Source organism: Seriola aureovittata, chromosome 15 (assembly GCF_021018895.1).
Source record: "Seriola aureovittata isolate HTS-2021-v1 ecotype China chromosome 15, ASM2101889v1, whole genome shotgun sequence".
Classification (NCBI taxonomy): Eukaryota; Metazoa; Chordata; class Actinopteri; order Carangiformes; family Carangidae; genus Seriola; species Seriola aureovittata.
In genome coordinates this window covers 21,968,968-21,985,683 of record NC_079378.1, presented here as the reverse complement: position 1 = coordinate 21,985,683, position 16,716 = coordinate 21,968,968, and the positions used below count along the sequence as shown (strand labels likewise).

The window sequence follows — 16,716 nt, the reverse complement described above, 5'->3', positions numbered from 1 at the left end:
AGAGAGAGAACACGCTCTATTTGCGCCCTGGGAGCCTGGGTCTACTCAAATAACCTCTTAGTGAATGTGCTGCTGTCAGGCCGCCAGCAGGGCAGCCTCACAATGTGCACATTTAGGACCCAGAGCCTGACGGCGGCACAGAGTTTGTGGAGGAAAGCATGGAATGTGTCCCGCAGGCAGATGCAGGCCGCTCTCAAAGGCATCTCTATTACAAGCAGACAAGCGGGGTCTTATGTCGTGGTCACCAGCCTCGGAGACATTTCCAGACTGGTGCCCTGCACCATGACAGCACGCGCCCTCGTGGAAATCTACTAGCCCACGTTGTGCGCCACTTCACTGCTGGAAACACGTTCATATGTGCAGATGTGATAACCAGGGATTGTTTACTGCCTGATCAGAGTCATAAGAGCTTTAGTGAGATCCTAAAAGTGTTTCTCTGTGATGCCTTTGACAATAATGAGCAGAAGTGGCGTGTGCGGCGAGTTGTGATGTTCTTTCATTTGATATTGTCACCGTACTCTTCATGTGACATCTTGTATAGTCTACTGTCAAACCTGCTTTGCTTTAACTAAAGCTAAGTACCAGCAGCGTGAGCCGGTGCCAAACATGACAGCTACGCTCAGGTCTGTCTTCAGCCGGTGGCCTTTTATCGATAATGACAGATAAAGAGCCCTGTGATCTTGTGAAGCACCAGGCACTAGTGTTGATTACCATCCCTGCTGATAATGCTGCATGCTAATCATTGTAAACATCATGTTGTGGCTTTGACACACTTAGGCTTATCTGTAATTGGTGTAATTGTTACTAGCGTTTAACGAGATCTTCTTCCAGATATGCTGAGTGCCAAAAGGACCCGGGTATGAGAGACGCTGCCTCACATCTGCCTCGCTGATGGGGGCATTAGATCAACACTAACTCCTCTCGCTGTGCTATTAATGAAAGGCAGCCACGAGCCAAAGCATAAATCCGATAAAAGGGCTGTAGATGAGGGGGTCATGAAATATTTAAATATACAGGGCTTCAAAGTGGAAGAGGCCTCCCGTTCCTATCAACAGACAGACCCCCTGCAGCCCAGTCATGGCCCCAGTATGTGGCCGGCAACCAGCTCCACATGTAGGTCACAAACTAACAGCTCACTTTTATGCTGTAGGAACGCCACCAGGGAAAAGGAGGGGATTCACAGATGAAATTGCTCCTGTCTCCAGACACACACACTCACATAGACACACACAGTCTTCCTCTTGTTCAACCGGTCTCCCGTGTTCTAGTGTTACAAAGCGCGAGGGATGACGACGGGGTCATGGAAGATATCCAAGCACTGTCTCAGTGGAGTCTGACATGTTAAAACCCCCTGTCACATGATAGAGGATCGGATCCTCCACAGCAGGCGTCCATGCGGCCTCTCTCACACAGAAAAACTATGGAAGGATGCATCTCCTGGCGTTCAGTTTTTGCAGAGCGTGATGTGAAAAAATTCTTGTTTTAAGGATTTTTTTAAGGCGACACAAGATGTATCACCTGTCACCTACTGAATGACAAGTGTCAAGTATCTTGTGTTCACTTTTGTTTTATTCTCAAAGGGGCCTGAACTTCCCATGTCTGTCCTTCCCATCATCAGACCTCCAGCAGGGAGGCTACTGTAGGCAGAACAATGACCTCATTTAGCTCAGGCCTTGCAAAATGCAATTAGAAACCCCTCAATGGCCAGTGGGGGCCTGGGATAAGGTGGAGGGAGAGAGGAGGACAGCGACAGAAAGAGAAAAGAGTTAAGGTTGGGGGAGGGTTGGCAGAGACCTCCCCAGTCTGTCATCCCACTGGCTTTTGATGTCCGTGGCCCATCTTGTGTCCCCCTAGAGAGCCTATCATCAGGCCCCCACTCCGGAGCTGTTGAGCACAGAGAGAGCCGTGGAGAGGCTTGTTGAAGTGCAGCATGGGGGAGGTGTGGGGGGTGACTGGGGCTGTCTGTTGGTGCCTGACAGAATGGTCTTGACGGAGCGTGTCAGAGGTCTAATCCCTCAGACCGTACTCCTCCAGCCGGGTGAATCACTCAGGGGGTCCGCAGAGGGTCAGACAGGTTTTAATACAACGCCTTAGTGGTGATTTCCTCAGTGCTTCCCTGTAGTAATTCCTTTTTAAGACACAGCAGGCTGTTCTCTCCCCTCTCATTCTTCCCTGCCACCTCCGTCTTTGGCTCCGTCTTCCTCTCCATCTTCTCTGTCTCCCCCCATCTCATCCTCTCTCGTTGTCGTCTCTGCTCTCTTCCTCTCTAGTTCCTCCGCCTTTATCTCTCTGCCTCCCCTTGTTTCCTCGCTCCCATCGCGCCGCTGAGAAGAAAGAAACAAAACGGGAAAATAATATCCCTGCCAGCACAGTTGCTCTTGGTTAGTATTAAGTTGAGGCCTCGTGGGGGGCTCAAGCGCCACGGTTCTTTGGTTGTAGATGTCTGCTGGGTCTCCGCAAATATAAAGACATGCAGATTAGGGAGAAAAATTAAAGCTGGGGGTTCATCATGCAGCGGGGTGTCTGTTAGGAATGGTTCTGTCTGGGATGTGGCTCCACTGTAGAGCTTCAGAGAGAAAACAGGGTTCAAATTAGAAGAGGTTTATAATTCTCCTTTTATTGTTATTGAGCTCAAATGACACTGTAGCTTCTTGAGGTTATACTGAATAAGCTCATGAATGAATTTGTATGACAAGCAGCACGGAAACTTGTTTACGGTGTTACTGCGACGAGCAGGAAGTAGTGCTGCAGAAATACATTCAAGGACACTGAGATGTTGTAGAGACCAAAGTAAACATCACAAACAAATAATCTCTTACAATACAGCGCATTAAATTTCCAATTTCCCTGTCACATGCCTCATCTTTGTTTCAAAAGCTGAGAGGATTCATTTTTTTCGCCCCATTAAACCTCTACATCAGCAGTGAGTGACAGCACTATAAATATGGATGCCAATTTGGCCTTTAAAATAATTTAGCTTGGATTTGAGAATTAATAATTATACTGGCATTAAGTGAAAATGTTGAAGGTAAATCACACCTAATATCCATGATGGTGTGTTTCTGAGTGTGAGTGTGTGTGTGTGTGTGTGTTAAGGCAGGCATTTGAGGCACATATGCTCCTTTCTGTTAGAAGGGGAGGGAGTGATTGACTGGTCTGAAATTATCCACAGCATTGCAGCCCACAGCCCACATTCCACGGCAATGTCTGTAATTTAGGCAAAAGGGTCTCCCATTTCTCTTGTGACTGGGCAGAGTGGTGGTGAGGGGGTGTGGGTGTGAGGGAAGGAGGAGGCGGGGGCTTTTGAAGCAGGGAAGGTTAAACCAATTTTCTTTTCTGCATTGTTTTCCAAAGTGAGTCCCACGGCAGTGACATTACACTGATGGCCAGTGAAGTAGGTTTGTTCCCGCTGACAGGCCAGTTCTTTCTTCGCCCGCAATGTCAACTGGATCTGATTATTGCCTACCAGATCCAGATAATGTCTGCCATTGATCAGGCCATTTATCATGAACTCCTACGGCCCCGGCCTGCTTTCAGAAACCACGGGGAGATGAGAAGATACAGATAAGCTGATAACATAGTCTCTACAGGCTTTTAACAACCAGCAGAAATACTTTTTTGCTGCTTCCGCAGCTGACATACGACGTGAGTTTCACATCTCTTGTCTCAGGAAGTTTTATTGTATCACAAAGGATATACAAAGGTAATGTCATCGGATCAGATACTCTTTCATCCCTGCACCCATCAGGCTTCCTAAATGTTCCCAGAATGCCAATCACCCTGTATTGTTATTGTTATTATTATTGGCATTGTTATTTACAAGATTAATACTGTAAAGCTTGTCTGTGGCAACGCAGATGGAAATTCTCAAGTCCTTAAATCTTCCATTCTCTCTGTCAGGATATTTGATTGATGCAGTTTAACAGAGAAGACTGTCAGCTTTTCCAAAGGCTTTTTCCACTTTTGGCACGATATGGTGTCCCAGTTTGTATAACGGTTTTTAATGCAGGGTGCATTTGTCTTTGTCTGTGAGTGTGTGTTTGCATGCATAGCCGTGTGTCATCCCCACATTAATACTAGCAATGAGTGACAGATTAATTTATGTCTGGCTACGTGTCTGAGGAATTGGGAAGAAAGGGCCTGTCATTGCTTCTTGTCGAGGGGGGGGGGGGTAGAGATTAGAGCCAGTTGTCATTGACAACCCAGTGCAGGCTCTGGGAGATAAGGTCGGATGTAATGACTGTAGAAAAAAATAAATAAATAAAACTAATTTTAAAAAAACATCCTCACATTGCTCTCAAAGGGCTGCGAGAAAGGAGATGTAGGCAAATCCAAGTGTGTGGGTTTATGTGTGTGCAATTAGAAATATTTCACAGTTCTTAGATGTGCACTGCAACATTTGGACGTTTCAGATCTGAAGCAACAAGGAGGGTGTGATCCAGTCCCACTCCTTCCTCTGAGAACACGAGGAATTATTTTTAAAAAACCTTTTGTCAAACAGGTTATTTACTGTGAGCTGTGTACAGCCTGTTTTAATCAGGCATTATTTAGTTAATTCCAATAATCAGATTATTGTGTGTAAACAGCCACTGAAATATAAAGAAACATGGTCTTCCACTGTTTGCCTGCCCGTCATACACCGCCACTCATTATGTTTACAGTGCAATCTATTGCTACATGGCCGTGATATAACCAGGTTATACCCAGTTCTTTAAGGAGTCAAGTCAAATGATGTTTCTGCTGTTTTCCTTCCTTTGTTTCAAGTATATTCTGACTCTCAGGAGACACGCCAGCAGTGTGGCAAAGTGGGTTGGTTAACACTGTTATTATAGCATGTTAGGATGCTGAGCTCAGCATTTAACTCAAAGCACCAGTAGACCTAAGGCTAGGGGCCAGCCAATGCTAGAAAAGAACAAGTTCATACCACGTGTCGTCCGACCACAGCGGAAGGCAGAGGTGTTACAGCTATAGTGTCGCGCACATTTGTAAACACCGAAAGCGTCAGAGGTAGTCGTCTAAGGACCACATGTGGCTACTCGTTTAAGTGGGTGTTGAATGTCGGACTGTCTGTTTCAGAGAGTTTGAGAAACTGTCGATTTCACTTCCTGCGATGACAGGTGAAAATGTCTTCCGTGAAAAATGTGTCTATACTGGCGCCCTAAGTGCAGCCTCACAGAGCATGGCTGCAGACTCAGTCTTGTTTACTTATATTTACCCTGTGCTCCTTTGTCTGGCTCAGGAGTTACTGTGTCTCATTCTGAAAGAGATGTCACGGTGAGGTGAAACTGTTTGTGAAATACCCGCCCACCTGAGATGACTGCTGTTCATCGCTGATAACTGTGCTCAATGTCATTAAGAAAATTCTTTCTATTTCCTGCCCTCTGCATCCAATCGTAGCTTGAATCCATGAGTATTTTTTAGTCCCTGTAAGGCAAAGACAGAGCCTGGAGTCAGCAGGCGAATGTAATAAGAGCTTTTAACATATTACATTGCCAGCACTCATGTTACACTTATCAGTAATATTTTAAATGAGGGTAGATTTGGCATAATGGCAGGAAGGCTCATAAAGGCGAGCCGGTCCCCTGTGATTGTAATCTAGGAGAGAGTTCCTGTAAAATTAAACCATGGTTGTGGGGGGAGAGAAAACATGCCTCTGGTTTCTTTGAAGTGGAGAATCAGCGTCCAAAAAAAAGAATAAAAGATGACAAAATGTCAGTGTGAGGCTGATGGTCTATAGACAGAACTTACGTGCCCAGACAGCAATTACTGAGATACATAGCATAGATCCAGACATTGTGTTTGATCTCAGTGCTTCATTCTCTTGCACGGACGATGTTTTTCCACAGTCAAACTGTGCAGGGTTCTCATTTTTATGTGCATGTTCGTCTCTGTCAGCGTTTCATTTGAATTAAAAATAATGTGCAGAGAGAGATCCGGACGCTGATTGTTTGGCGGTGTGGCTGTAATCACAGACTTGTGGTCGCTCTCAAATCTGATAATGACCGTTTAAAATGGAGAACAGCGACTCGCTCGTTGCTGCTGCCGCTGCTGCTGCTGCACAGGCCTGTGAAAATGACTGGTAGCCATTTTATGTTGGTGGCAGTCGCATAAATACATATCTTGAAGCCAGCCATGTCATGCGTTTGAAGCCAAACCACGATATGCTCTTGATGTTTCATCACAATCACCGCTTCAAACATAGGAATCCTTGTGATCTAATTACATGTAACCACAGTTAGTACATTTGCAACTAATTTTAGACATGATTTACTATTTCTGTTACACATAAAATGAACCGTGGCGTTGTACAGCTGAATAATTTCTCTGTAGTTATCAAAGATGTTTTCCCACAGCCTGAGAGCAGCAGTAAGCCAGAGGTTAATTATTTCATTAGGTGAAGTGGTTCAGTGCACAATGCATACGTCTCTGAAACACACAAGGATGCATAGCAGGAGCCTCTAACTTGATGAACACATGGTCATATAGGCTGCTCTTTCTCCCAGGCCCTTTGTGACCACAGCTTTTATCCACTGAACCAAGTGGCTGGACTTTAACCGGCCACCTGAGGACAGTCCTTCCCACCCCCTGATGGTACTTCACATTCTTTGTTGTGTATGTCATCAGTGTGTTTACGGACAGCTTTGCGGAGTACATGGATGAATCGTAAACTTCTCACTTTAACCAGACTGAGCATCTGACTGCGGTTTGGAGAGAAGTGCTGTTGTGTCAACTCCTAATGTGTTAGGATTTGTTTTGCCACTCTGAGTCTCAGGCAACGGTATATCCCATTTCCCATGACTTCATGTTTGTATGGCCGGTCCCAGCCAGCCAACAGACCCTCGGTCGCTCTGTTACCGAGGGACGGATTAGCATCTCAGCTATGAGCTAAGTCTGTTTTCTGCTCTGTGGTTGCTTGGGCTGAGCTGGCAATGAAATACCTTGCAATGTGACTCTATTGTACATCCATTGACCTCCCAGCCAGTGGGTTAATGCTCATTAGACAAGCTATAGAATGCAAGGGTTTGTACTATTAAGAGGATTCTCCAGGAATGTCCAGCATTAGATCAGTATTTGCAAAATGTGAGGGATCAAGGTGAGGAATGATGAGCGCTGTTGCTTCTCAGGTAAATATTACTTTCAGGCCTGCAGTGTGAATCTTGACAGGATGGTGTCCCACCTTAAATCTGTGTGATTCCTTCTAAATACACGCTCTGTGGCATCAACACCGGGAAACGACTGGAGGGTGGAGCAAGAGGCTGAGCCCTGCCAGCTCCAGCAGGGTTGTTCTGTTGTGACCCTGGGCAGGCAAGCAAAGAAAAAAAAACCCTCTAGGGCTTGGTAAAGTTATCACATAATTATAAACTTGGTAGTCATGATTTATGTCTGCAGTGTCAGGGGTGGAAGCTCCTTGGGTTTTAGGTTTGTCAGGGTTGGCCATGGAGAGCTCAGAGCTCAAATTGAAGGCTGCATGACCCTAAGTGCTTTTTATATTACCAGCTGACCTCCCTCCAGGCCAGCGGAGCGGGAGTTGATCCAGCAGGAAGACAGCGCCTGTGGGCTGCTAGGTGGTGCATGCTGTTTGTTAAGGAGCGTTTTGTTTTTCCTCCCCTCACGGTAGCAGCATCCTACTGGGGAATTCATTAGCGGCTGACATCACCTCACTCAGTACAGAGTGAAAGAAAGAATATCTTTCTGCCTCTGCTCTCCCCTCCCTCCTTCCTTTCCCTTCTTACCTCTTGTTCTCTCGCTCTCTCTCTCTCTCTCTCTCTCTCTGCCTCCTTATCTAGCTCTGGTGCGCTGCTGTCTCTCCTTTTGCGCGCCATTTACGCAAAAGACATACGCGCTGATGTGCGCCTCTGTGACCTCAAAGCTTTTCGGAGGCGCAAAAAACACGAGTGTTTGTCTTGTGAAGGAGCACGACTGAGGCTGAATCCAAGTCCGCCTGGAAATCAGGAAGTGGGAGGACCCGACCGTGAAGGCAGCAGCAGCGGCAGCAGCACTCAGGCAGTCAGTCGCTGGATGAATGGGAGTTTGTCTGCTGCTTGGGAGCGGATGGGGAGAGGCTCTTGTGTGCCCACGACCGGGATCCGTCAGAGAGAGAGAGAACTGCAGACTGGCTTTGCAGCTGAACACGCGGCGGCAGCGGGCTTACACCTTGTGAATTTTTGCTCACCGCTTGTGTGATCTCTGTGTCTTCAGAGGAAACTGGCCGTGCGCTTTGTTGGATTGGTTTGCTCCGTCGGACGCAGCCCCTCTCTGCGCACCCACACACAAACCCTCCCGGATCCTGTTTGTTTCCTCTCACGGATATTTCCGACAGGAGAATATAGGTGAAAAAACCACAGTGTGTCCTGAGCGAAGGAAGAAAGGTGGACCAAGGGATTTTTTCCGCTCGTCGCCTCAGTGCGGTTGCAGAAGCTCTCCGTGGCGAGACACATGGTTCCCTTTGTCCAAAAGGCGCAGTAGCTTTGTGAAAGGCTTTGGATTTTTTTTTTTCTTGGAAAGGCTTCTTCTCTCTCCGCATGGCTGTCCTCAATTTAAAAGGAGTAGACTTCGCCGCCTCTTGTGTGGATTATATTATTTGAAAAGCAGAATGTGAAACGAGGCCATATTTACCAGACCGAGAAAGTAATATCCTGACTTATTTGCTAACCTTGCCACATCAAAGGTATGCGCGCTGCCTCTGAGCCGTTTCTAATCTCAGATTTATTTATCACTGTGTCAGAGCCCGCAAAATGGTCTGAGAGGGGTTTTATCACAGTAACCATTGTCATGCCGCCTCTCCTGCTGTCATCTACTCTGCGGCTTTCATTGTTTACATTTGTCAGTGTTGTACTAGACAATTAACAGATGATCCATTACAGTGTGTTTTTTTTGTTTGTTTTTTTTTAACAAAAATTGAGTCCTGATGGAGGCACTGCTCTGTTTTGTTTCTGTGATTACAACACTTGGCTTCTCCTGCAGACATGCATCGGGATAAAAAGACATGAGTGTGCATATAACTGAGCTGTCACTGCACGCAGATTTAGAATATTACGGTCATTAGCGTTATATAGGCTAAATCACAAGAAAACACACCCCCCCATACACACACACACACACACACACACACACCCCTGTCCAAGTGCAATGCCTTAACATGATATTTGCTACAGAATTTAGCATCATATAAATCATGAGGCCAGAGAATCCACAAAGCCACTTATCAGAAATTCATTTTATTCAGAGGAACCTGTCTGTCTTCCTCCCATGTGCATGAGCTTTACGGGTGTTGTCCTGTTTCTTTCCTGTCCTAGCAACCTGTAGTTATTTGTAATATGAAAATATTTCCCCTAAACCTCGTGATTGAAAGATGATTTATCTTTGACTTAGTTGTTTTTTTATAAACTTTCTTCCATCTATATAAGCGTTTTGTTATTTGACTAATTCAGGTTTTAATTCCATCCCTGCACATTTTATTCTAACGCGGTGATGCTGTTGGTGCTCTGCTAGGAGAAGGGACGGAGCTACTTTATCACGGAGCAACAGTGCCATCAAGTGGCGCGAATATGAAGAGCCACTTGTTTTGTTTGAGTCTAGATATGCAGTGTTGCTTCTGATCGTGGTGCTCAGGTTACCTAAATAATTACAGACATAATTTGGACATGACAGGTGCAGGGGAAGCAGTTAAATGGGATTAAATTTGATCTTGAAATTTGTCTTTGTAAAACAGAGAGCATCTGTCAAGTACACATTGTCAGAGACACATCCCATAATCACATCTAATAAACCTCACTGGGATAAATTCGGGAGTAGGGTTTACACTGAAATGACAATTTGGTGACTTAAGCCTAATAATCATTAACCGCAACCCAGTGATGTCCTCTCAGTCAGAAGTTATTGCCCTGAAATGTTCCGAGAAATGTTATCTGTGGGTGTGTTTGGACATTTTGGAGGGAAATGGTTCTGCAGTTTTATGTGACATTTTGCTGATTCCATTTTCCTCTTTTCCAGGTCTCCGATGCCGGCTCTGAGAAGTTTTTCAGCACAGCTGCAGTTAAAGGTACAGACATTATGTTTATATTTTTTACCGTGCGGTAGTGATGACAGAATGATGGTGCAGGTATATTTCCATCCTCCTGTGTTATCACCATGTTGAAATTGGGATGCATTGTCCCAGTGCAGTGATAGTTGTGTTTGTGTATGATCGTTTAAAATAATGCATCAATAACTAGGCATCGCATCTATGCACCTGATCCAATTTACCCAAGATGCACAGGTATGAAGTACCACTCAGCTGTTATTCAACACCAAGCCATAAAATAACAATCTCACTCTGCCTGTAGTCATCAGATGGAATCACTAAAATATTAACCATCATGCTTCATGTGGGCCTGTGTTTTTGCATGTGTGGAACATGTGATATGAAATGGTGTGGAACCAATGTGGCATTTGTTGCAAATGTGCTGAAATGCGCGAGGACTTGCACTGCGGCCAGAGGAGGAGGAGGATGTACTAATGCTGCGGGGAATGAAGTGAGGGCAGGAAAAGCATCTTGCTATGGCCTCAGTGTACCAACACCACATGTGACCTCATTATTAAGTCACTAATTTGCTGTTAAAAGCAGCCCCATTTTCTGTGGCTCAGGGATAATGGAGGTGCCCCGCGTGAATGGACATTCCTCTGTAATGGGGGGAGTTACCATGCAGGGCAGCGGGGAGGCTCGGAGATGAGGGTTATGACCCCTTCAGGGCCGAGGCTGAAATGGGGCCAACTGCTGATGATAGGTCCTTGTACCTCCCATCGTTTCTCTGCACTTCCCTCTGAGCAGACCTCCAAACACATTTCCCACATTCTGGCCTTTGATTCCCTCCAGGGCTTGATTTGTGGCATCCATTGGGGGGGGGGGGCTCAATGGCCATGCTTGACAGGGAGGTTTCCTTTTGAACGTGCTTCTCTGTGGACTTATTTGGTTCCCTTGAAAGGATTAAGCCCCCCTTTGTGCAGCCTAAATCAACAGAAGGCCGCCCTCTCTCCCCCTCTATGAAAGGAGACCTGACTGGGGAAACAGTACACAAAATACGCTTTCTCTCTGCTGCATGATAGTCCACTCTCTTGGCCTCTATTTCCATTTAAATATCCCCTCTTTTCTTCCCTTTTACCATCTCTGTCCCCTCCTCTTCTCCTGCCATATGCTAATGCTAATGCCTGCCTGCCGATTGGAAAAGGCGAGTCAAAGAATCCAGGTGCAGGGAGAGCAAGGACCACTGGTATTTTTATGGAGGGTAGTGTCGAGATTAAAGAGTCAGGTGGATTTTTGTTGGAGGGGATTACCAGCACTCTAATGCAACCAAACCTCAGGACGGGCAACAGCTCCAACAAAAACAGGGAGAGCGACTCATTTGTGGGACGACGAGTGTCAATATTTGCTCAGAGGCAGGTGCAAAAAGTCTGTTTGTTTGACCGTTTGTGCACTTTCTTGTTGGTACACAGAAAATGCTTATTGGGCTTCAGGGTTCAGAATGCGCCTTGAAAAAGTCATGACACACCATGATAGCAAACACCGTTTAATATTGTATTGTTTTTTAATTGTAACTTATTGTATTGACTTCTGCAATGAAGGAATGGTTACGGCTGAAACTATAATGTTGTTGCTGCAGTCGAGTCATTAGTTTGCAAGTGTTGAAATCTATAGACAGTCATCTGGGAATATTTACAGTGGAGAAAAATATAAACATTGCTGGACAATAGACTTTGGTGAATAAATCAGGCTTTAAATAATTAATAGTAGCAGAAAAATAAAGCAAATAGCTTGACATGTCTATGACAGAATGTGTATTATTCATGGTGGATGAGCCAAAAGCTCATTTCAGACTCAGTCACAATAGTATTAATAATAATGGCACTGAGTGGAACAAAGGTAAGATGCCCTGAACATACGTTGAAACAACAGAGAGAAGAGAAGGCCATTGTAATTCAGCTGCTGATGTGCAGCTTTGTTAATGACTGACTGTTGGCTTTTTTCTCTGAAGCAAGAGTGGAAATTAGCCCAGGGCAACCTCAGATCTCTTTGAAGACTTAGTGCTGGTCCCTCATCTTTTAATCTCACAGCTTTCTCACCTACTCAATAATTACTGTATTACTGTGTATTTTTCATGCAAACTCAAAAGCCACAGTGTTTTGTTTTTTTCCACCCAAGGCCTACACTGCATTTTAAAGAGAAACTCCGACTGATGTGAATGCAGCTTTTGTCTTTCCTGACGTTGATTTGTTTTCTTCCCCTCTCGTGTCGGCGTCACCTCAGGGCCGTCTGTGTCAACTCTGCATAGTTGTCTAATGTGGAGCTTTAAGTCACTATCACTCTTCTGCTTCCCCCTCTGTTTTTCTCCCTCACTCCAGCTCACTCTGGGTTCAGTTTGCCCAGGAATGGATTTCATTAACTAAGAGTCATTAAATGTTAGCTCTAATTACTGCAGTTGTCGATGCGCCTGCAGGTGTCAGTGAGAGCTCTCCTGATTCATTTGCTCTGCAAGAGAGCGAGCACCGGGCAAAAAGCTGTGGTAGTCTATTGGCCACCGGTCAACAACTTTACTAACATCGAAGCTGCTTTCAAGGTGCTGTGGGCAGAAATCAGTAACCAAGCCTTATTAAGGCTGTGACCGCTGTCCAGGGAGTGCACCGGGTTGATACAGATGCTTATAAAGCCACCGCAGCAGCGCATGTCACCACAAAGCCCCACAGACAGATCTATCAAATGATTAAAGCTGTGTCCCAGGGCAGTAATATCTTGTCACCCAGTTACATTCCCATCCTTCATGATATTGTCAGTCCACAAGCCGTCCTGAAGACTCAGCTAAGTCATTGGAGGGCAGAGACTAAGCTCACTGTGCATTGTTTGTTGAGCGTAGCCCCAGCAGTGAGATTAAGATAATGCTGGCTGACATTTAAAAAGCTCCGCAGTGCCATTTATCAAGAGCAGACATGAAAATGTTTTCATCAATGAACTGCTGAGTCTGGTGCAGATGGAATCTGTTTAGAATAGTAAGTAATGACAGACGAGTCTTTAATTGGCTTTTACCTGTGTATATATCATCAAAGTCGCATTTAAACTGTGGTCACAATTAGAAATAACTTTGTTGCGTGATTTTCTGTTCGAGGGTGTAGAGAAAATGTACTCGAGATTTTTTCAAAGAATTCATCTGCTAGATATATCGAAGAAGCCCGTCCCTGGTGAGACATCTCCTGCAGCTGTGTCTACGATGTGAGAGCGAGTTCAGTGCGGGGGTGAATTGAAGTGCACAGTGTAGTGATTCTCAGTTTCCCCCCTCAGCACAACGCTGATTTCACCATGCTTTACTGGAGTTAATGTGAAAATGAAGCGGTGCTACAGCGAGACCCGGGGCTGACGCCAGCGTGAAGAGCGCCGCTGGTGAAGTGTGTCGGGCTTGAGTGCGTCTGTCACCGAGGGAGAGAATACAGTGCGATGTGGAAGGTGTAATTTGCAGCACTGATGACATTGTTTAAAAAAATAGTGGAAAGAGAAAAGCGGAGGTGAACTTTTGTGGCAGATATCAGAGCTGAAGAGCTCCCTGGATTGTCATAGAGAGCTCTGCTGGCAGCAAAATTGCCTGTGAGCGTATTACTGCTGTGTGGGAGGGAGCGGAGGGCTTGTTTTTCTCTCTCTCATTCTCTCCCGCTTTCCTGAGGAGGACTGGTGTTGGAGCTGTGTGTACTTGCAGGCTGTGGGCCGCCACCTGCTGTAATCTCAAGTGATATAGAGAGCAACAATCACGCCACAAATCACCCAGGCAGCTCCCTAACTCACTCAGTGGACTGGAAAGAGAAGGTTGGCCTTTCACAGCACCAGTGTTGGTTTACTGCCCCGGGCTCCCTGCACTGCCCTCATGCTGACCTCTGCCGTCTGTGTGGGTTTGTGCGTCAAGAAATCAGGGCTGCCTGTGGAACTTGACCTGATGTGCAGTGGAAAGATGACCCCACCACCATTGGCCTTTTGTGCGTTCTGAGGAACGGCTGCAGTCAAGGACGGTCTCTTTCTCCCTGCCTGGGGCTGGGAGGTCACTGAGAGGTCAGGGCCCCCTCCCCCCCAGATATAACTGCTGGAATAAAGCATTGTTGTTGTTTTTGCTCAAACACAAGCTTAAAACTAATCAAAATGCCCTTCTGGTATTTAATAAGTGAGCATGTTTGTAGAAATAAGAGAGAGCTGAAGGATTTAACTCTGAATGATATATCACTGAAGCAGATTCCAGGCGTTTCCCCCGTGTCTTTGCTTCTGGTGGTTATTCATCCCCCGCTAGGAGCATTTAATGTATCTCCAAGGGGTAAAGGAAGCTCAATATCCTGTGCAGCACAGAGGGAAGCCCCCCCCCCTTTCCTCTCCATGGCTGCAACTACAGAGAGAGAGGCTGTATTTCATGACCATGAAAGGGGCCGCTCCAGCCATGCCTCTTCTGCTGACACAGCCAAACAAAGGTTAACAAATCAAGGGGAGCACTGGCTGATTTACTGTCTCACTGTTGCAAACAATTGTCCGGCCCCCGATGTCAACAGCTCCCATATACTTAGTCAGTCTGTGGGCAGTGAAATATGGCAGCATTTCCAGCTGTGCATTTCTCAAAATCACATTTAAATGTTTGTATCGATCACAGCTCATTAGTCCTGATCTCTGCTGCAGGGGAATGCTCTTCCAGAATTCTTAGTTTGGTTTTAAATCAGATCTACTTCAGCCTTTTGACGAGGGTCTTCAGTTTTAACCTGGGCACATTTTTTTCTATGAGGTCTTGTGTCAGGTCTGAGAGCAAAAGTTTGATGGAAAATGTTTGGTTTACTCAATGAAATCATTATTCAGAATCATGAATAACACAACATCCATTCAAAACGGACACAGTACACTATACATTCTCATTAATATCTGTCTGTTTGCCTTTTATCTCACTCACAGTCACCTGCTAAAGTCTTAACATAAGCAATCAGGTCTGATGATGGAATTTCTGGCAGGTAACCGAGTCAGGTAAATACTGTATGTGAGTCTAGTTGGTGCCTACCCAGTAGAAGCTTGTTGACTAGAGGATCAGTTTTAAGGAGATGCTGTGAATGGGTCTGTTGGTGCCGAGGAAACGCGCTCACACAGCAGCAGTGTGGGCCGGTCTCCTTCCATCCCCTCCAGCAACACAAAGAGGTCATTCAGAGTTTGTTCCCCCAAATCCCGAGGTTAGAGACTAAGTAAATCCATCCATCTTAATGCACTTATTTCAGCACCAGGAGAGCTGGAGGGAGACTGTGTAAACACTCCTATATCCGACATACCACGCTAAACCCAAAGAGCCTGGAACCCATCAGGCCAAAATTAAAGGTCTACATCTCAAACACAAACATTGAAATGGGCTGCACTCCAGAGATCAAAGTGAAAGGCCTTAGTTTTCCTGCTGCTGCCCCCCCCATGTCTGCCACACTCAGATATGTGGTGGTTTAACAGCCAGTCAGGGTTGAATGGTGAGCAACTGTGTACTGTACATTTCTGTTAACGCTCTGTGTTGGTCTAGCTAAGGCAGAAGGACGTAAGCGTACTCTTTGTCTCTGCTGATTAGCTGTTTTCACGGAGATGGTGACAGTTTTTCACTTTTCAGCTTCTTTCATGAAGGTTTTTGGAAAAGCTGCAGTGCCCGTAGGTGAATACATATCCTTTTTTAACATGCATCTTCCTTTTTTAGGTGTTTTATTGTCAGAGTGTCGTTGATGTATGTTGACGGTGGTGATACCACAGGCTAGTGGGAGCGGATGGGCGGGTGGAGGTGTTGAAAGCACCAGTCTCCTATTCCCAGGAGAGGTCCTCCTGCCATCACCATCACCAACATCCACTGATCCAATGTGACATCAGCCACTCTCCTGCCAACTGTGCAGCATTAACAGGGTCAATGTACCACATACACACAGACGCACTCACACACACACACACACACATACACACAGCACTTATCAAGACCCAGCCATTCCCAGTGCACTGTCGGTGTGTTCAGGCCAATTATGCCTGTGTCTGTCTTTGGTCCCTGCGGCAGAGGTGACATTGCCAAAGAGGGACAAAGAGCAGGACGCCTTAATGAGGCCTCGTGGTGGCTTAGAGGTGTGTGTGCACACCAGTGTGTGAGTGCATGTGTGTACGCATTACAGCAGGAGTGCTGGTCCGGAATAATCTACTCCTCTATCATCATCCAGCATGTGTGTCTGACAGTTTTTTTCCCCGTCTCCAGGTCTTCCCCCTCCAGCCATTTCCATCACGCTGCCTCTCCAAATCTCAGTGTTTTTAAGCAGCCTCTGCTGCCTCATGATGTCATTCTACCAAACAGCTTTTTGGTTCTGGCGAATGACTTGAGGGCTCTGTCCCAGAAACGCAGCATAGCAGCTTTGCAGACACACGTACTAAAAAGGAGATGGGATTAACACAGCGGATAAGATGTTACTGTTCACTGTGAAACGATTCACTCCAGCGGTGTTGGTGTTGCTTTGAGCAGCATGAAGTAGGATTTGGTCTCGCTTTAAAAAAGAAAAAATGACCCTTGATGAAGAGGGTGAACGACGACCCAAAGTTAATAAAACCAGCCACTTTGAATTATATGTTAATGGAGATAAATCAATGCCAGAAGGCCACACATACTAAAATATTTGAACTGTTTAGGATGAAAGTGTTTGTTGGATTCTTCAGACACTGCCAGGGAGTTG

General features: G+C 45.8%; 1 protein-coding gene across 9 annotated transcripts in view; it reads left to right on the top strand.

The window, feature by feature from the left end:
- The window catches only part of auts2a (activator of transcription and developmental regulator AUTS2 a), a 310,731-nt gene that overhangs the window by 266,854 nt on the left and 27,161 nt on the right, over window positions 1-16,716 (top strand). For all 9 annotated transcript variants that reach the window (XM_056396788.1, XM_056396791.1, XM_056396790.1 and 6 more), the window contains one exon: window positions 9,994-10,042. In XM_056396788.1, the coding sequence (XP_056252763.1) occupies window positions 9,994-10,042 (49 nt within the window). The remainder of the gene's footprint in view (window positions 1-9,993; window positions 10,043-16,716) is intronic.